Source organism: Notolepis coatsorum (genome assembly GCF_963971535.1).
Source record: "Notolepis coatsorum genome assembly, chromosome: 1".
NCBI classification, from domain to species: domain Eukaryota; kingdom Metazoa; phylum Chordata; class Actinopteri; order Aulopiformes; family Paralepididae; genus Notolepis; species Notolepis coatsorum.
Window position 1 is genome coordinate 186,772,325 of NC_140165.1, and position 21,791 is coordinate 186,794,115.

The 21,791-nt window shown below is 41.4% G+C and overlaps 1 protein-coding gene across 1 annotated transcript in view; it reads left to right on the forward strand.

The window, feature by feature from the left end:
* Positions 1 to 21,791, forward strand: part of arap1 (ArfGAP with RhoGAP domain, ankyrin repeat and PH domain 1) — a 283,086-nt gene that overhangs the window by 219,522 nt on the left and 41,773 nt on the right. The window contains 5 exon segments of the mRNA XM_084308436.1: positions 36 to 141; positions 1,218 to 1,365; positions 2,667 to 2,750; positions 8,614 to 8,685; positions 14,464 to 14,581. Of these exon segments, the coding sequence (XP_084164562.1) occupies positions 36 to 141; positions 1,218 to 1,365; positions 2,667 to 2,750; positions 8,614 to 8,685; positions 14,464 to 14,581 (528 nt within the window).

Sequence of the window (21,791 nt, forward strand, 5' to 3'; positions counted from 1 at the left end):
CAAGGAAAAACATCTTCATCTTATATGTTATACAGCTCTTCAGGAGGAAGGAGAGAAGATTTCTCAGTACCAGCTGCAGTTGAGTCGTCTGCCCCGAGTCAACACGGCCACACTACGAGCTCTCGTCAACCACCTGTACTGGTGAGACAGTAGACCCCCCCCCCCACACACACACACACACACACACACACACTGTTATCGTCGATATAGTCTTGTCCGGTAGGGCAGGGTAATGTCACTGATTACTCGATTTGATTTTCAATTCACACAGTCCTGATTTGATTTGGATTAAATTTGATATAGATTCAGTCAAGCCTGATGGCGCTGGTTTGGGGGGGGGGGGGGGGGGGGGGCACCTGCAATCGTTTGAACAAGTTTCTGGTCACCCGTCCAAATGAGAACGATAGAAGTTTTGGGTCACTGAAAACAGAGTTTTAGGTTGGAGCTTGGGTGAAACAGAGCTAAAACAGAGCTTTTGGATGTTAACATCATGACTAATGGCCCCTGTCCACACGTATAAGATATTTTTGAAAATATGATCTGCAATCAGGACCAGGGAGAGCTCCCTGCAGCCTGCCATCATGTCAGTTCATATGTGCATTTTAGTGTGTTGTTGTGTCGACAGAGAGATTTTCTAAAACACAGGAATTATCTTGAAGACGGAGGGGTGAAAAATGGCTAAATCTTTTTAGAAATATCTATGCACGTGTGGACATGGCCTGAGTTTCCATAGTAGTTTAGCTCAGGACAGGAGGGGGAGCTAGAAATTACCTTCTCATCCACTGAAAAATCTTTTATTGCTGAAGTGGAAGCATGTCTGTCTCCCCAGTCCCCACCTACACACAGCAGTTGGAATAAGGAGGTCCTACAGGCTCTAAAACAGGAAAAAACAAGCTTCTCATTGAAAGGATCTTAAGCCAAGTTTGAGAAAATCAGGAGACCCTTTATTATCCATGCACAGACCCTGATACTTGCAAAGGAGTGATTTTTACCTGGCCTTATAGAACATACATTAATTAAATGTACGTGTGTGTGCGTGTGTGTGCGTGTGTGTGTGTGTGTGTGTGTGCGTGTGTGTGTGCGTGTGTGTGTGTGTGTGTGTGCGTGTGCGTGTGCGTGTGCGTGTGCGTGTGCGTGTGCGTGTGTGTGTGTGTGTGCGTGTGCGTGTGCGTGTGCGTGTGTGTGTGTGTGTGTGCGTGTGTGTGTGTGTGTGTTAGCGTTCAGCGTTTTGCTGACCTGAACCAGATGACCGTCTATAACCTGGCCATAGTGTTTGGTCCTACACTGTTTCAGACGGATGGAAAGGACTACACCGCCGCCCGCGTTATCCAAGACCTCATCCAACACTACACATGCATCTTTCAGGTCAGGACCTCATCCAACACTACACATGCATCTTTCAGGTCAGGACCTCATCCAACACTACACATGCATCTTTCAGGTCAGGACCTCATCCAACACTACACATGCATCTTTCAGGTCAGGACCTCATCCAACACTACACATGCATCTTTCAGGTCAGGACCTCATCCAACACACACATCTTTTCAGGTCAGGACCTCATCCAACACTACACATCTTTTCAGGTCAGGACCTCATCCAACACACACATCTTTTCAGGTCAGGACCTCATCCAACACTACACATGCATCTTTCAGGTCAGGACCTCATCCAACACACACATCTTTTCAGGTCAGGACCTCATCCAACACTACACATGCATCTTTCAGGTCAGGACCTCATCCAACACACACATCTTTTCAGGTCAGGACCTCATCCAACACACACATCTTTTCAGGTCAGGACCACACTTGATGTCTTGCATATCATGATATATTTTCTTCCTGTTTTTTTCATAATCATCACAACGAGAGCATCATTTCCAATAACAATCTTTTGACCACCGGCTGTGGTCCTCGATATTTAAAGGTGCTATATATATATATAAAACATGTCGTTTTATTAAAAAAAATCCACTAGATGTCGCACTAGAGAATCAGCATGTCATTCCACTCAGGTGCATTCCACATGGGGAAATGGGAAGTAGGGAGGGGATACATGCACGCAACATGTAAACAGCATTAATTTTGGACCCGCCAAACTTTTTTAAAATGATACATTCATTAATCAATATATATATATATTTTTTTCTTTTAATTTATTTTATTCCACACCTTTCTAAAAACTCTACATGGAAATGTTATCTATAGCACCTTTAAGTTTTTTTTATAAAACTTTTCTTTACATATTTACAAATCAAATTCCGTTTTGAAAATGAGATGAGAAAATCAAGGAACACACATCTGCTGTTATACTACTAAGTTAAGTTAAACCTTTATTAATCCCCTTTGGGGTAATTCGTCATCTGCATTTGACCCGTCCTAACTATTTAGGAACAATGGGCAGTCACACAGTGTGGCGCTCGAGGACCAACTCCAGTTGTAATGCCAGTACCTTGATCAAGGGCATTTGCAAGAAACCTAGCATGCATGTCTTTATGGTGTGGGAGGAAACCAGAGTACCCAGAGGAAACCCACACAAGCTCCACACAGAAAGGCCCCCTGCTGGGGTTTGAACCCACAACCTTGTTGCTGTGGCAACAGGGCTAACCACTGTGCCACCACCACTATTAAACAGGTCATGTGTGTGCGTGTGTGTGTGTCAAGGTGGATGAACAGCAGCTAAAGAAACAGCTGGATGAGATCACTGCCATCATCAAAATGAGAGAGATTGGCAACACCAAGACCCAAGTGAGTGTTAATATAATAATACACATATTAATATAATAACACACAGATTATTATATTAACACATATCGCAAAGATTAATATATTAACACATCACACAGATTCATATATTAACGCACATCACACAGATTACTATATTAACACACATCACACAGATTAATAATAACACATCATGCAGATTAATATATTAACACACATCACACAGATTCATATAATAACACACATCACACAGATTAATATAACACATCACACAGATTAATATATTAACACACATCACACAGATTCATATAATAACACATCACACATATTAATATATTAACGCATCACATAGATTCATATAATAACACACATCACACAGATTCATAATAACACACATCACACAGATTAATAACACACATCACACAGATTCATATAATAACACATATCACACAAATTCATATAATAACACACATCACACAAATTCATATAATAACACACATCACACAGATTCATAATAAAACACATCACACAGATTCATATATTAACACATATCACACAGATTCATATAATAACACGCATCACACAGATTCATAATAACACATCACACAGATTAATATATTAACACTAGGGATGTCCGATATTATCGGCCTACCGATATTATCGGCCGATATCGGCATTAAAATGTGATATCGGAAAATATCTTTTTATTTAATTTTTTTTACATTTCTATAACCTTTATTTACCCAGGCAAGCAAGTAAGAACAAATTCTGATTTTATTTATTGTCAAAAGTATGCATAATGTTGTGTTTATTCCACAACAAGAGATATGTAATGTTAATTACCTGGGGGGGGGGGGGGGGGGCCCTGCATATATCGGTATCGGTTGATATTGGTATCGGAAATTAAGAGTTGGACAATATCGGTATATCGGTATCGGTAAAAAAGCCAATATCGAGCATCCCTAATTAACACACATCACACAGATTCATATATAAACACACATCACACAGATTACCGGTAATATATTAACAGTACACATCACACAGATTGATATATTAACACATTGAAGACATTGAAGTTAAATGATCTTGTGGAATTTAAAACAGCACAATTAATGTATAAAGCAAAAAGTCATGCACTTCCAAGAAACATTCAAGAATTGTTCTTTGATAGAGAGGGGGGTTATAATCTGAGGGGAGAACACAATTTAAAGGTGCTAAACATACGCACTACCATGAGAAAACACTGCATCTCTATATGTGGAGTGAAACTGTGGAACAGTCTAAATGTGGTGCTAAAGCAATGTCCAAACATGAGACAATTCAAACTGATGTATAAGGAAATTATGTTCACAAGGTACAGGGATGAGGAAGGGACTTGATATTCACGGGTGTTTACATTTTTATTTTGTTTTCTATTTTATTTCTTTTATACATATATAGTTTTTGTTTTTTTGTTTTGCATATATATTTTTTTTTCTTTCTTTTCTTTTTTATGTTTAAAATAGTACACTCATTTGAGTAATGGAAAAGGGGTAGGATTAAATAAGTGTATACTTCTTCCTACTCCTTTTCGAACATGCAGATTGAGTTGTTTTGCTTTTTGTTATTGTTTGTTTGTATTCATTGCATGTTCGAAATAAAGATTCAAATCAAATCAAATATATTAACACATATCACACATATTAATATGAACACATATCACACAGATTAATATTAACACACATCACACAGATTGATACATTAACACACATCACACAGATTGATATATTAACACATCTCACACATATTTATATATTAACACATATCACACTGATTAATATATTAACACACATTACACAGATTAATATATTAACACATCGCACATATTAATATATGAACACATCACACAGATTAACACTTTCTTTGCCAGGCTTATGTACATCCTTATACCATCCTCTGCCAGCTCTATTTGTCTATGGAGAAGTTCCCCTTCTTTGCAGGGCTATAACTTTTTAAATTGTATTGCTAAATTGACATTACTATGGCCCATTCAACGTCAATTATCTATCGTTCAGGATGTGGGAACGTTATACGTTTTCATTCACATATTCATACTAAAATACGGTCTAAAGTATAAATATGTTTTTATCGTTTTCTGCAGCATTCTGCAGAACGTGATTTATAGCCCTAAATGCATTATATTGATGATCAAATACAGTTTGATAGCGATCTGCGCGAGATACAAAATTTCAAATGGACGTGCTTCTAAAAGTTACTACTTATCATCTGATGTTGACCGGATGGGGGGGGGGTCGTTTATAATTTTGTGGCCAACGTTAGATGATTCATCTAGTGTGGGTGATATGATCATTAGAGCAGTTTGTATCGAACACGGTAAAAAAAAACGCTGAAACTCACCGCAGCTTCTTCGTAGCGTTGGGCGATGAGCGTGGAGCAAAAATATTCCTATTATGGGATGTTGAAATATGCAATCCATCTCCAGGTTGTATAATAGTATACGTCCAAATCATGTTGTTTATCGAGTTATTGGTAACGGATCACTATCCATTGTGTCGCGCTCGAGTCCCGGGACCTACTGTATAGCGAGTGATCGGACCGAATTTGGATGAGCACCAGTTTCCGTTTCCTGTTTCCGGTTTGGGCGATCCGCCGATCGGCCACCAGATGGCGCTCTTGAACCGTTGGAGAGTTGAGAGGGGATCAACAGTAGATCTCAAGTCTCCGGGGGAGAAATATGATTGCGATCACAGATTTTTGAAATATTGATCTCAATGGGTCTCATTCTCGAACGTAGTTACGACAAAATATTTCGTCTTAGCCAGATTTCGGCCTATTTAAGACATATTAGGGCTGGGAGTGGGAGTCCTCAAATTTTCCTGAGATCTTATTTGAGAGCAGATCCAAGAGTGCTGAGGAGCACTCTTAAATATGCTCTCAGCCCACGATCAAATCTCATGATTGATTGACTAATTTAAAACTTTATTACAACTTGACAGACTGTGTTCTCATAGTGATTCCTTCATGTTAACGCTACAGGCCTCATTGGAATGAATTACTTGATCATAATTAAAATAAATATGACAATATTTGTACGATAAGAAATTACGCATTTGATGTCGGAAAAATAAATAATATGGATTCATCTGATCACAGGGCAGCTGGATTAACCATATCTGAACCAGCTATTTTGGACAAATGTATAATTACTTTAATTACTCAGATATTCAAACACAATTATGCAATTATTGTGAAATGATTGAAAATAATAATAATTTAATGCCTTCTGTGGAATTTGCATTTCTTATCTGTTTTAATGATTAATTATATACACTTGAAAGAATACAGGTCAACATGCAATGTATCCCATTGATTGGTATTGATTGAAAACTTTATTAACAGATTGCAGAATGGGTACAGTACAGCTCAATTACATAAGGGGATGCAGACCAGAGAAAGAATTTCGTCTTGTTTACATCAGGGTCCCCCATTTTCAATTCATCATAACATATATGACACACACGACACAGATAGACAGTACTGCTACATCTATACATTTATGACATACCAGATTTGCAAATACAGTACTGTTTGTGATACAAAAAGAGTCCAGAAAAGAGAGTACATTTGACGTAGAAACTGTTGGAGGAGGTTGGAGGGGTGGTAGACTTACACTGTACAAGCAAAACTGTACATTGGAATATTGACAAAACCATACTTGGTCATTTACTGTACATTGGAGGGGGTTGATATAGCTATAAACCTGCATTCCTTCGAATATATCAATTAAACTTATATTGAAATACACTATATAGCCTATACACCAACACTGAAATGACAGTGGATAAATAAATAAGAACTAAAGCTAATCGGTGGAAATAGACTGCATTAATATTCCATAACAAGTCTTGTGTGCGCCTACGAATGAACAGTAGCCTATAGGCTTATGGAATAATAAGCCATACTGCTTCATTCATTACGCCCGCCGGCCCATAGGCTATATATATTATGTCATTCATTCATTCATATACAGTACTGCGTGCGCGTGTGCGTGTGCGCGCACGTGTGTGTGTGCGTGTGCGCGCACGTGTGTGTGTGCGCGCGCGCTGCGGCAGGTGTGTACCGCGAGCTGTAGATGATGCCAATACATTAATCTAATCTAGTTTTGATGGGCGCAAGCGTGATTATGAAACCTAGCCGCATTTCTCGGAGACGCTCTCTGATTGGCACTGACTGACGCTAGGTTTCGTAATCACGCGGTTCTCAAAGCACTTCCGCCATTCCATTTCACACAGCTGCGTCAACAGTTGCTTTATAAGGACTGTCGGGGGCGTGGTTTGTATGCAAATGAGCTGAACGGGAACGCGCTTTGGAGTTTACGACATAATGCCATTCTCCAAGCAGATATCAGATCATATAATTTCTGCGACCGTTTCAGCCACTTAAGACATATCTCCAGCACGTTCAGGACTCAGAGTGTACTTGTCATAGATTATGTCTCAGTGGTTCCAAGATAAGTCTTCCAGAATATATCTTTGAAAAATTTTCGGGAATGAGACCCAATGACGTGTTACGGCGTCATTGGCAGAATTAGCATGGCGGGGAACACATCACACAGATTAAATGATTAACACTTTGATTACCAGCAATGCGGTGTGCCTTACCCCCGTTGAATGCCACCACCCACTTCAATGATATCGCTCTAAACGCATAATCTATGTCTTAAATTATGGCTATGAGGGGCGCTCCAGTAGTACACCATGTACCGCGCTGCGTCGCGGATCGGCCGACCCGAGTTCGATTCCTGGACTGCCGTTATTTGCCGAATGTCTTCCCCTGCTCTCTCTCCCGTTTCACCCTCACTGCATCTGTCGGTCATGTCTGACCAGGAAAAGCGATAAACGCTAAAAAATTTATCTTAAAAAAAATATATATATATTATGGCTATGTGTCTAATCTGCCCGTCGCTTATCAATGACTTGTTTGCAGTCAACATTGTCGAAACAGATTGTTTTTTAATCTGTTAATTTCCGTTTTATACCATTTTGAAAAGCCCTTGTTTTCTTGAAAGTTTCAGGAAAATATAAAGATTCCGTGATAAACGGCATTTACTGGAATATTCTGGAATACACAAAAAACTGAAATTTTTCGGCCTATTTATGAATCGTTTTCAAATAAACGCTAGATTATCGATAGTATATGTGTACTTATGCACACTAGAGAAGCAATCTGAAAAATCTATTCTCTCATTTCCTGATCAGCACACACACACACACACACACACACACACACACACACACACATATGGGGCAAACGCTGATATATAGGTGAAAACAGATCCGATTACCCCAAGACTGGTAAAATAGATTCCTTACCTCATATCAGATGTTCTCCAAAAAGATTATTCCAATTCCTGAGCGCCATTCCAAATATCGATCGCGTTTATTGATTCAGCGCCGGGTACTGTAAATATGTATTCCACGTTATTTTCCGGCTCTGCAATCACTTCGGTCTCTTCAGATGACTTGCCGGATAAGTAAAATGAGGAAACTGGACCCCCCCCCATCAGTCTAATCCAATGGGGTGCAGTTACACAGGGAGAGACGATAGGCGGCGGTATTTTCCCAATGGAGCTCAGAGAGAGTCTGCAGCACTAGCGTGAGGCTCGATTGATGAAATATGAATTCAAATCGCTAATAAAAAAATAACGACAAACAAACGCTATATAGCGTTGCTGGCATTCAACTGGCGGCATGAACTAACGACTTATAGCGTCCGTGGCACTCAAAGTATTAACAGCTTGTACTCTTGAAAGATCACACACACCTGTTGCATTTCATCGCAATGTGTTAATGACAACCGTGTGTGTGTGTGTGTGTGTGTGTAGATGGTCGATCAACACTTCATCTGTACCGTGTACCTGGAGGAGGAAACGGAGACAGCAGAGCAGCATGTTAAGGTCAGCCATCTTTTCTCCAGAATGTCCCTGTCCTCTCTCCGCAGAACATGCCTGCATGGTTTGTTGCCTAAAGCAGGGGTGTCAAACTCATTTTCACAGAGGGCCACATCAGCATTATGGTTGCCCTCAAAGGGCCAAAGACCGTATAAATGTTAATGTAATGTAAAATAAATGTAGCTACACATTTACATATTGTTAAACATGGTGTTTCTGTATTTATTACTTATTCAAGTTATACATATTGCATATTCATTTGCATAAATGTAAAAATATATGTTAGCTTATGTTATTTTAACAAATAATTTTAGTTTATCAGAACCCCATATTACTCCACCAATCAATGATCAAACCATTCAAGTAAATAACAAAGAAGAATATCATCAAATACAAGCTATGACATTAAGTTTGTTCAAAACCTTTTCGTCAGTCAAGAGGGGCAGAACTAACAACTGTGAGCTGCAAAGAACACGTGGGACAGATGTAGCAGATGTTACAAAAACAAATGGCTGCACACAACCTTGCAGAGGCCATACATCCAACTAATGGAAGATAGTTTAATTAACTTTAATTAACAGATTGCAGAATGGGTACAGTACAGTACAGCTCAATACACACAATTGTTAAGGGGATGCAGACCAGAGAGACTTTCGACTTGTTTACATCAGGGTCCCCCATTTTCAATTCGTAATGAAATTGCTATTATGTGTCTGCATGAACACACAACTGTAACTGTACTCAAAAATAACAAAATAAGGGTTGTCTCAGTTCACAACTATATTGGTCAAGTTTTGGGTGGGACTTGTTTGCGTCCCTACAGCTTCTTATTCAATTGAGCGAGATGCTCGGTTATGTCACACAGCCAGTTTGCATCTGACAGTTCAGACAATATTTCTTCAACCCTTTGTTACCTATTCCGCCTGGATCTTTTTTGTATTTTGGGCTGTAAAATTGTCAAAGAATGTCTGAGGAGTAAGTGCTTTTGGCTTTTTTCCTTTGTTACCTCAGATGTTCAACATACATGTACGTGTAAGAATGTGTAATAACTAAGGCTGTCAAAGTTAAAGCTTTATTAACGCATTAACCCACAATTATTTTAACACTGCTATTTTTTAACCCAATATTAATGTAATTTTTTTTTATTTTTAATTTTTTTTTTAACCTGAGCTCTTGGGGGGCCACATCAAATGACGTGGCGGGCCGGATTTGGCCCGCGGGCCGTGAGTTTGACACCTATGGTGTAGAGGTATAAACACTGGAGCGTCTGGATAGTGTAGAGGTCTAAACACTGGAGAGGCTGGGTAGTGTAGAGGTCTAAACACTGGAGCGTCTGGGTAGTGTAGAGGTCTAAACACTGGAGCGTCTGGGTAGTGTAGAGGTCTAAGCACTGGAGCGGCTGGGTAGTGTAACTTGAACTTGAACTTGAACTTGAGGTCTAAGCACTTGCCTACCTCCGCAGAGAATTTTTTTTTTTTTTTTGGAACACATTTTCTTATTATTTTTTTGACATGACATAAAACTAGACACACAAACATTAACAGTAAATATCCACAATAAATCACAGGACTATACAGTCCATTATTTGGATCAATATAAATGTAGGTTACAAGATATATACATAATACTTGCAATACAATACAATACATACATATGCTCCATTATTTCGTTTCAAACAAAGGATTACAATTCATATGCTAACCTTTATTCTCTCCACCACCTCTAACCAGATTGTAATGCTGGCTTCATTGACACCTAAAATTCTTGCGGTAGATATCTCTAGATAAATCACATCGAGATAGGTAAGAACCCATACCTTCCGGCACATTTTATCCGGTTGAATCCAGCGTGATGCTATCAGCTTTTTAGCAGCCATAAGACCGGACAAAATTAGTCTCTTTAGCTGTATAGAGGCTGCGAACTGCGAAACATCATTCAACAACAATACAGAAGGCAGTACAGGTATGGTCAGAAATAAAAATTCTGATAATTGCGTGGTTACTTCTTCCCAGAATATCTTAACAGGGGGGCATTCCCAATACATATGCATAAATGTACCGATATAACCCCTTAGACACAAGGAGCATAGAGAGTCTTGTTTAAGCCCCATTAGGTTCAATCTTATAGGAGTCAGGTAAGTCCTATGAATAAAATTAAGATTAATCTGTTGATGATCCGGGTTGCGTGACGCTAGTCGAACGTTTGCCCAGACTTCATGCCAATCAAAATCTACTTCCAAGTCTGGTATATCCTTCCTCCAAACTGAGTCTAGGGGAAGGATTCCATACGAAGACGTAAGTAAGTGATGATAAAAGTCAGATACGAAGCCTCTCGATGTCTCCTTTTCATAAAAGAATTTGTGATATCTGTGGTGTTCAAGTGGTATCTTTAATGGGACTCCATGAGCCTTCAAAGTTGCTAATAACTGTATATAGAAATAATAAGTGGAGCTGGTGAGGTTAAATTTGTTATGAATATCTTGATAGCTACAGAAACCCCGTTCGTTGAAGATATCTCCCAATGTATGTATGCCCTGCTTTTCCCATTTGGGATATCTGATAGGTCGTTGTGCAATAAGGAGTGCATTGTTATTGAATAGGGGAGAATGGCTATGCCATTTATGTTGGTTAGTAAATTTTTTCTGTGTGTCACGCCATATCCAAATCACATGTGTAATAAGAGGGCCAAATTTCAAGTCGCATTGCTTAATTGATAATTTGGTGTATACTATATCCTGCAGTCTATGTGGTGCCACTATGTTTTCTTCTAATGTTCTCCAGGATACAGATGCTTGAGAATCAAACCAGGTGATCAGTGGTCTTAAAGAGAACGCTTTAAAATAGTGGTAAAAGTCTGGAAATGCTAAACCTCCGTCGGCTTTGTTTCTCTGTGCGGTGGATCTTTTTATTCGTGGAGGTTTGTTGTTCCAAATAAATGTATATGCGGTGGAGTGTAATCTTTTCCAGTAACCAGCAGGGGGGGGGGGGGGGGGTAACGGTAACATTGAGCTAAAGAAGTTGATTCTAGGTAAAACATCCATCTTAACTATTGATACTCGGGCCTGTACTGAGTTTTTAAGTTTTGACCACCTGTCAAAGTCATTTGTGATCCTATCTTGGAGTCTTGTATAATTATACTTCACCGTTTGGCATATAGTAGGAAATATTTCAACTCCAAGACATCTAAAGTGTTCTACCATTGGTATATTTTCTGGAAGGAATGTAGCCTTCGCAGAGACATTAAGTGGAAGGAAGGCCGACTTTGGCCAGTTTATCCTAAATCCCGATAGATTGCCAAAATCATCAATCAGCTTGAGAAGATGAGGCAGTGAGGTGGTAGGGTTTTGCATGAACAATATTACGTCGTCCGCATATAAACTAATATGATGCTGTGTGCCCTTAATTGAGATTGGCTCTATGGATTGGGATTGTCTTATATACTGTGCTAAAGGCTCTAAGGATAGAGCAAATAGTCCGGGACTAAGAGGACAACCCTGTCTGGACGAGCGCGACACAGGAAAGAGTATGGAGGTGAATTTACCTGTTATAATCATGGCCGATGGGTCTTTGTATAGTACTTTTATCATATTAATGAATCCGTTTCCTAACCCCATCCTTCCGAGTACTGCCCATAAATAAGACCATTTCAACCTATCAAAGGCCTTCATCGCATCCAAGGATAATACAGCTGTAGGTGGCACGGCATCCTTGCTGGTGTCTAACACATGTAGTAACCGTCTAATATTATCCGTGATCAGGCGGCCTTTTATGAAGCCAGTCTGATCAGGATGAACTAAAGATGTCATATGCTTTTGAAGTCTGATGGCTAGTACCTTAGCATACAGCTTTATATCGGTTCCGAGGAGGCTTAAGGGTCTATAACTACCACAATCGGTGGGGTCTTTGTCTTTTTTAAGGAGGACAGATATGAGTGCAATATTGTCGTTCCTATGGAAATTCCCCTCTTCGATAGAGTATAAAATCATATCAAGTAATAGGGGTCCAATTACATCCCAACATGAGAGGTACAGTTCTGGAGGGATACCATCCCATCCAGGAGCCTTACCACTTTGCATTTAAGATATAGCCTCACTAAGTTCCTCTAGTGTAATAGGTGTATCTAACTGTTTAGCGTCTTCCTCTGAGGGTTTAGGTAGGTTAATTTGATTAAGAAATGTATCCAGTTTATTTTGATCAAAAACCATTTCTGATTTGTACAAGTTGGAGTAAAACTCTCTGAAAGTCTCGTTAATTTTTTTGGGGTCTGTAACAAGTCCTTGTTGGTCCTTAATAGTAGGGATATCTGCAAATTGTGCGTTGGATCGTATCTTCATAGCTAGTAGGTGACTTGGTTTAGAACCATGAAAGTAATAATGTTGTCTTGTGCTGCGTATTTGAAATTCAGATTGTTGTCTTAAAATGGAGTTAATCTCTTTTTTTAACACATTAATTTGAGACTCCAATCGAACCGAGTAGTTGCGTTGTAAAGAGGAGAATAACGACGAGTAAAGCGTTTCCAGCTCTACCAATTTGGAACAACGATTCTTGCGAAGGTTGGAGGCAAAGACCGTAGTGTAATCCTTGATAAAACCCTTTACCAACATCCATAACATTCTGGGGTCCTGTACCGAACCCGCATTACTCCGCAGGAATTTAATAAGTTCAACTTTGAATTGTATAATGTATTCATTGTTTTTCAGCAGTATCGAGTTAAATCGCCATCTTGGGGCTCGGGATGACAGTCTACCAAATGATCCTTTCAGGAGTAAATAGCTGTGATCTGATAGTGCATTGGGCACCATTTCCACGTCATAGCTATCAAATAGTCTAGGGGATGCAAAAACATAATCTATTCTGGAAAATGTCCTGCGTCTTGCAGAGCGAAAAGAGTACTCTCGGGCCGTTGGGTTGAGTAATCGCCATAGGTCATTTACACCTGTATTCTTGGCCCAATCCTTTAGTGCATTAGATGCATGTTTCTGATCATTGGAAATGGTGGGATTAGATTTATCCATCAAGGGATCCCAAATAGCATTAAAATCCGCTCCAATTATAAATGAATACTCAGGAAGGTCCAACATTGCTCTAGTGAGTGTAGCGTAGAAGTTAGCGGCGTAAAGATTTTGGGCATAAGCCGCTACCAATGTGATTTTCCTGTTACTGTATTCTATTTTAGCAATGGTTACTCGACCATCCGCATCAGACCATACGTCCAACAATTCAATATTCAACTTCCGTTTCGCGACTATAGCAACCCCACGGGATCTTGTTCCAAAAGATGATGCTAATGTAGCTAATGTTATGATATATTTTGTCCACCAGCTTTACATTGTCAGCCACTAAAAAGTGCGTTTAGCTTAAAATAGCCACATCAACCCGTTTGCTTTTCATCAGTGTAAGCACGCTTTTGCAGAGAACAAGTTCAATTGGGTGGGAAGCCGGTGGGGTGAGTCCCAGTTGTTGCAATGGTGACTCCTATTGGTCAGTCCCTACCAAATAAACTATCAAATCACAAATCAGTTGGAGTGCCTATTCAGCAGGGATCTGGTGGAGATGGCATGAACCTCCACTCCTAGACCAACAGTAGGACAACGACCAGGAAGGGAACTGGCATAACAACTGATAATGAACAAATGATACAAAAAGAAAAGAACAGACAGACGTACAACACACACAGAGTGATAGGATGACATGCATTACATTTTAAGAACATTCTGGATTTTTTTTTTTTTTTTTAAGTTTGTGTCTCTCTTCTTCTCTCCTTTCTTCTCCTCTCTTCTCTCAGATTCCAGGCTCTATGACAGCAGCAGAACTGACCTGTGAGACACTGGACCGAAGGAAGATTTCTGTGAAGGAGAGAGACTACTGGAGCTGCTGGGAGATCTGTGATAAGGAAGAGACAGGTGAGAGAGAGAGACAGGTGAGAGAGAGAGAGAGACAGGTGAGAGAGAGAGAGAAAGAGAGAGATTTTTAAACACAACTTTATTTTCTCACTCAGCAATCAACAATACATCAGAATGTATAATGCAAAACACAGAACAGCAAATCAAATCAAGAAAAATAAAAGACAAACTTCACATCAGAACAAAGCCAAAAACCAACTCAAACCCCTCCACAACTGTACACAACACCCACTTGTAACACCATATCATCTCAAACTCTGCTACATTGCTGGTCAACTGGTAAAAATAAAAATCTGTCCGCAACCTTGCCTGTACCATACATCTAAACAAGATAGTGGTATCTACCAGCACCGAATCCTCAATCTTTTTCCTCCTGCTTAGATAAATGGCAATTTTTGCCTGACCCAGCAGGAAGTTGAAAAGCTGACACTTTAACCTCCTCTTCCTGCTGTACCTGTACCCCAAAATAAACTGGAGTAAGATGTTCATCAAACATCACAAAAATGCGGGTCAGGAACTGAAAAAAAACCAAGAGCCTGTCACACTTTAAAAGACAGTGAAAAACTGTTTCCCTCTCTGTGCAGAAAGGACAGGTGTCTTCAACATCATAATTAATCAGAGACAAAAGCGTTCACAGCAACTGCACCATGTAAAATTCTCCACTGTAAATCCCCAACTTTTTTTAGTTAACGGTGGTTTGTATAGTGCTCTCCACTCAGGCCTCTGAGCCTCCTGCAGGCCCAGATGAGCTCTCCATGGAGTGTCAACCCTATCCTTCAGCCTGTTTTGGTTCAACACTTTTAACAAATCAAATCAAATTTATTTGTAAGGCCCGACAATACACGTTAATGTCCCCATGGGCCGGACACGTCTTCTTTAAACAAGTCAAGAAGAAACATAACAATAAGTCAAGAACAAAACAAGAACACCATAAGGTCCAACACATTTAAAATAAATGCAAATAAATGAATGAATGCAACACACAGGTAATACATAGCTTTGCCCACCATGGTGCTCAGCCTGCAATCAGCAGCACTGCTCACCTCTAACAGACAACCATCACATTTAAAAATAGGGCTAAGTTTCACCTCAGGAAAAGAATCATTTACAGCAGGCAATAACTGACCATTACAATAATCAACACACATTTCCAGTTCATTATCAGTCAGCTGCTGTTTCCAGCCTCCCAATAGGCGGCCCATCACCCTGACAGACCTTGTGCCCAGCTGTGAGGCCAGACCGGCAGCATTATCAAAAAGGGGACCGCACACCTCCAGCACATTGCCCAACGTGAAGATCTTCGCCTCACACAGCCTTTGCCTCAGCGCTGACTCGGCCCCACCCTGAAAACGAGTCCCATAAACCACCGGCTCCCTCAGAAGCCAGTACAAAGAGCCACCGTCCTTCAGTCTCTCTTTCGTAAACAAGCCCCACACTGTTAACAGTCCCTTGTAGAAATGGGGCAGGTTTTTCATTGTACATCCCTTCAAATCCATGAGGAACATTGGCTCAGCCAGACTTAGCCCACCACACCGCTCCAGTATGGCTCGGGCCACAGGTCTCCAGACCAGATCAGCCGATCCCATCAGGAGTCTCTGAATGAAACAGAGCCTGAACGCAGCTCCCCTACTTGCCAAGTTGACAAGCCCCTGTCCCCCTTCCTCCTTGGGCAGGAAAGGGACACTCTGCAGGACCCAGTGCAACCGGTCCCAGAAGAAGTCCACCATCAACCCCTGCACTTTAGACAGCAGGTTCAGCGGCGGGTCCGTACACGCTAGCCGATGCCACAGCATGGAGGACACAAGATTGTTGATAATAAGGATCTGACCTTTCAGCGACAGTTTCGGAAGAATCCATTTCCATCGCTTCAGCCGGCCCTCCACTTGCTCTACCACACCGTCCCAATTCTTGGAAGAAAATACCTCATCCCCAAGATAAATCCCCAAGTACTTTAGGCCTCCCCTCTTCCATGTCAGGCCTCCAGGTAGCACAAGTCAATCAAATCAATTGGCCCTTTACCCACTGCTAAGGCCTCACTCTTCTGCCAGTTCACCCTAGCAGAGGAGAGAGTACTAAAAGCCATCACAGTTGATTGTACAATGTTAATGTCGTGCTGGGACTTTACCATAATCATGACATCATCAGCATATGCAGACAGTTTGAATTTTATGTCACAACCCGGAAAAGAAAAACCCGACAAATGAGTCCTCAATCTGTGTAACAGCGGCTCTATGGCCAGACAGTACAACATTCCTGATAAAGAACAGCCCTGTCGGACTCCCCTCTGAACCTCAAAAGGTGCACTTAAACCACCGTTAATCTTAAGTACACTCTCAATGTCTCTGTACAAGACCTGGATCATAGCTATAAGTCCAGAGCTGAAACCAAAAGCCTGCATTGCTTTCCACAGGTATTGATGTTCAACTCTGTCAAAAGCCTTTTCTTGATCTAGAGAAATCAGACCAAGTTCACAACCCAAAACACCAGAGAGGTCCAAAATGTCTCGAATCAACATAATGTTGTCAGATATCAACCTGCTGGGCACACAGTAGGTTTGGTCCACATGTATTACCTGCTCCATCACCTTCCTCAGTCTCATTGCCAGTACCTTTGAGAGCACTTTATAATCTGAGCAGAGTAAAGACACTGGATGCCAGTTCCTGATGTTCTGTAAGTCTCCCTTCTTGGGCAGGAGAGTGATGACCGTTCTCCTACAGCTCAGAGGCAGCCCTCCCCTTTCTCAGACTATCACAGAGGACACTCAAAAGATCCTCACCAATCACAGACCAGAGAGACTTATAAAAATCAACCGGGAGACCGTCTATCCCAGGTAGGGCTGGGCGATATGGCCTAAATATGATATCACGATATTTTCTGACCTTTCGGCGATACACGATACACATCACGATGTTTTTCTTTTTTACCCCAAACAATTCATTATGAGGCTTACCAAGACAGTATTTGAGTTTGCAAGCTAACATTAAAGACAAAATAAAATACCCATGCATTTAGCATTTTTATATTAGATTTAGATTATTAGATTATATATTGCATACGAGATATTATATGATTTAGATATGAAATATGATGAATTGAAAATGGGGGACCCTGATGTAAAAAAGCCGAAAGTCTTTCTCTGGTCTGCATCCCCTTAACAATTGTATGTATTGAGCTGTACTGTACCCATTCTGCAATATGTTAAAGTTTTAAATCAATCAATCAATAAATAGCATTTTAGCATTTTTATGAAACTACTGTATATATGTATGTCTCTAAATGTTTTGATGAATTGAAAATGGAGGACCCTTATGTAAAAAAGCCGAAAGTCTTTTTCTGGTCTTCATCCTCCTGTACTGTATTGTACCCATTCTGCAACCTTTTAATACAGTTTTCATTCATTCATTCTGACTGAAACATAATCATTTTGATTGACAGTCGAGTCTGCCAATGACGTCACACCGCTTGCACCCGCCCTGCTGTTCTTAGCACCAATCGGCAAGCGTTATGAGTTTTTGACTTCCTGAATGTCCCGTGTGCTGAACATCAACAAAGCTACTAACGTTAGCTCCCCACGGCCGTCGAGTAGGAGACCAGTGCTTCACAGGATGACTAAATGAGGCATAATGATTTTACTACAACGAATGTTATAATAAAAGCCTTTCCATACATCTGTCTGATTGAAAACTTTATTAACAGACCGCGGAATGGGCATATCTCAGCACAGGCTGAGATATGAACGAGTAACGTGTGGACAGATTGACGCGACACAATCCTCTTGGGCAAAACATCACAATATCCACGATACGTTGAAAAAGTGTATCGTTAATGAACTGTACCCGATATTTATATAATATCGTCATATCGCCCAGCCCTAATCCCAGGCGCCTTCCCACTCTGCATGCTCTGCGAAGCCTCTAGCAGCTCTTGGCCTGACAGCTGTGCTTCCAGCTCTGCGCCGTCCTCAGCTGAGACTCTAGGGAGGCCCTCAAAGAAGGACGGTGCCACCTCCGGCTCTTCTTGGTACTCAGTTCTATAGAGCTCTTTGTAAAAACCAATCGCACACTGACGGAGGTCGGCTGTCTCATGCAGCATCTGCCCAGTGTCTGACCTCAGAGAGTGTAGCAGCCTCTTTTGGCCATTCTTGCTCTCCAAACCAAAGAAAAAGTGAGACGGAGCATCCATCTGGACCACGTTTTGAAAACGGGATCTAACCAGAGCGCCCCTAGCAGAGATACCCAGCAGGTCAGACAGAGCTGATTTTTTCCTTTTTGAAAACTTCAATATGTTCTCTTTCTCCAGTGGAGCCTGCCAACTCCTGCATCTCCATCACTTCTCTCTCCAGAGCTCTCATAGATCTGGCCATGTCTCTTGTAACATTGAGAGTGTACTGTAGGCAAAGCTGTTTTATATGTATTTTACCTACATCCCACCACTGTTGCAGTGAACTAAAGTCACATTTAGTTTGCCTATAGTCAGCCCAAAAAGAACTAAAAGCATCCTTAAAACCATTGTCAGACAACAGAGAGACATTAATGTGCCAATATGCACTTTTACACTTAACATTTTTTATAAAAATGGAACACTGCACAAGGGAGTGGTCAGAGAAACCCACCGGACTTATGGAACAGCTTGTGACCACACTCATGTGATGTTCAAAACAATACAAACGATCAAGCCTGGCTAACGATAAATAATTATCCCTGGAATGAGCCCAGGTATACTGCCGCTCATTAATGTGGAGATATCTCCAAATATCACAGAGTTCAAGGGTTTCAACCAGTCATATAAGACAGGCTTTAGAAGCCGCATGCGGCTCCTGATGATTCCTGTCTAACACAGGATCTTCAGTGCAGTCATGCGGCTCCTGATGATTCCTGTCTAACACAGGATCTTCAGTGCAGTCATGCGGCTCCTGATGATTCCTGTCTAACACAGGATCTTCAGTGCAGTTAAAATCACCACCCACAAACAGATACTCCTCACCACTACAAGCACTAAGAGTATTTTTTAACTCATCCAAAAACAATAACCTTTCCAACCCCACTGTTGGAGCGTATACATTTACAAAACACATCTTTACATTTTCAAATACAGCACAGAGTTTAAGCAACCTGCCTGGAATGATCTCATCAACAACACATGAAGCAGGTAGAAAATCCCTAGAAAAAAGAATGCCAACTTAGAAAGCTCCCCCACCCCACTCCCTCTTCCAGTCAGATTCATTTTCAACCGTGCTGTGAGTTTCCTGAAGAAAAGTAACATTTAGCTTCTTGTCCCTGATCAGGCTGTACAGGGCAGCTCTCTTACCATCTTCTCTAGCACCATTAACATTTAAAGACCCCAGTTTAAAGTCACACATGTTTAATATGCACAGCAGCAACCAAACAATAGCAAAAAACACATTAGGCCTATATATCATCAGCACGAACAGCCTCCTCATTGATTTTTGCTCTGACTTTTGATGATATTTTCTTTAAGCGGAATCCCTCTTGGTGAGAGAAAAAAGGTTGCCCTGCCTCCTCCCCACTCCTCATGTGTATTGTGACAGAATCGTGAAACTTCCTTAAATCAGGGAAAGATTCCTCTAATTATTATTCTTTTTATTTTATTTTTATTATATTTTTCCCCCTCCTTTTTCTGATTTTTTTCCCATCCCACTGTTAGTTGTTATGCCAATTCCCAACCCCCTTCCTGGTTGTTGCGCACCCCCCCCCCCCCCCCCCCCCCTACTGTTGGTCCGGGAGGCCGGAGACTGTCACATGCTTTCCTCCGATACATGTGCAGCCAGCCGGCACCCAGCCGGCAGCCAGCCTGGCAGCGCAGATTCTCACCGGGAGAGTGTAACGTGTGGAAGGTCACACTACCTTTCTCCAGATCCTACCCTCGCTGTGCAGGCGCCCTGACCGAACTGTAGGGGTCGCTGTCCACAACGCCCAGGACCCACCCACGGCTTCCCTCCCCCTAACTCAGCCAAACGAGTTAGTATAGCGATCAGCCCAAGCCAAGGCAATGCTGACTCTCCGGGAGTCGAGACCGCAGCCTCTTGCATTGGTAACGAGCACAATCTCCGCTACGCCAAAAAATCCTCTAATTTAACAGATTTACCTTTTGTATTTTTCAAAAAGGTTTTTATCTGAACTCAGGCTGTGATAAATCGCTCAAGAGCTCATCCTCCTCTTCCTCACTGCTACTACTACTGTTCTGTGACTGTGCGGCCTGTCCTTTATTTCTTGTGCTTTTCCTTGTTTGAGAGGGGGCGGGGCTCTGCTCCTTCCTTGCTGCCTTCGCGTCCTGCCCGCCAGTAACCCTTGAAGTAGCCCTGCTTTTCCTCTTCCGTACAACTTTCGAAAACTCCATCTCTGTCTCATCTTCCTCAACCAGTACAGACTCCGCTATCCTGGTTGCTGTACTCTCCAAATCCTCTCTCACTTCGACCTGAATATCACTGTTCAAATCAATTAGCAGATTCCCCTGAATAGTGCTGACGCTTTGAGCCTGCACAACATTTTCCCCACTCTCTCCACTGTGTACCTGTGCTTTTGCAATAATTGCAACTGGCCTCTCACACTTGTTTCCGCTGCTGTGCGTGTGGCCACAGTAGGTTTACTCGCTGCAGTGCGGGCAGCTGCCGAAGGCTTATTCGCTGCTGTCTGACTGCTATCTGCTGTCTTTGTAGCCTCAGCGCCAGCAGTCGGCTGTTCACCCATTTTCGCTGGGCACACAAGAATCAAATGACCCTCTTCCCCACACTTCATTCTGCCTGAGCTCACATGAATGTCGTAGTCAAAATCGTCCAGCCTGAATTTGAAAACTAAACTCAGTTCCTCATCTTTCTTCTTCAGAATCATATGTACTTGTCTCCTAAAAGACACAACATGTTTAACGTGTCGAGAGGTACCCCTGAGAGAGAACATTGTAATCGGTGAAACTAACTGCCCATGTCTTGACAGCTCTTTCTCCAAAAGTAAATCTTTCAAAAACGGAGGGACATTCGAAATTATAACACGTTTAGCTGGGTTCGGGGGGGTGACGAGTGGAAACACGGTAGTAAGCGTCTCCCGAATCACCACTCCACTTACCACCATCTGATTCACTTTAACGGTAGAATCAAGAAAAATGACAACTGCTCTATTCATCCTAGAAGCTGACTTAACACTCGCATATCCCACGACAGCGCCGATAGCCAAACAACACTCTTCCACTGACACAC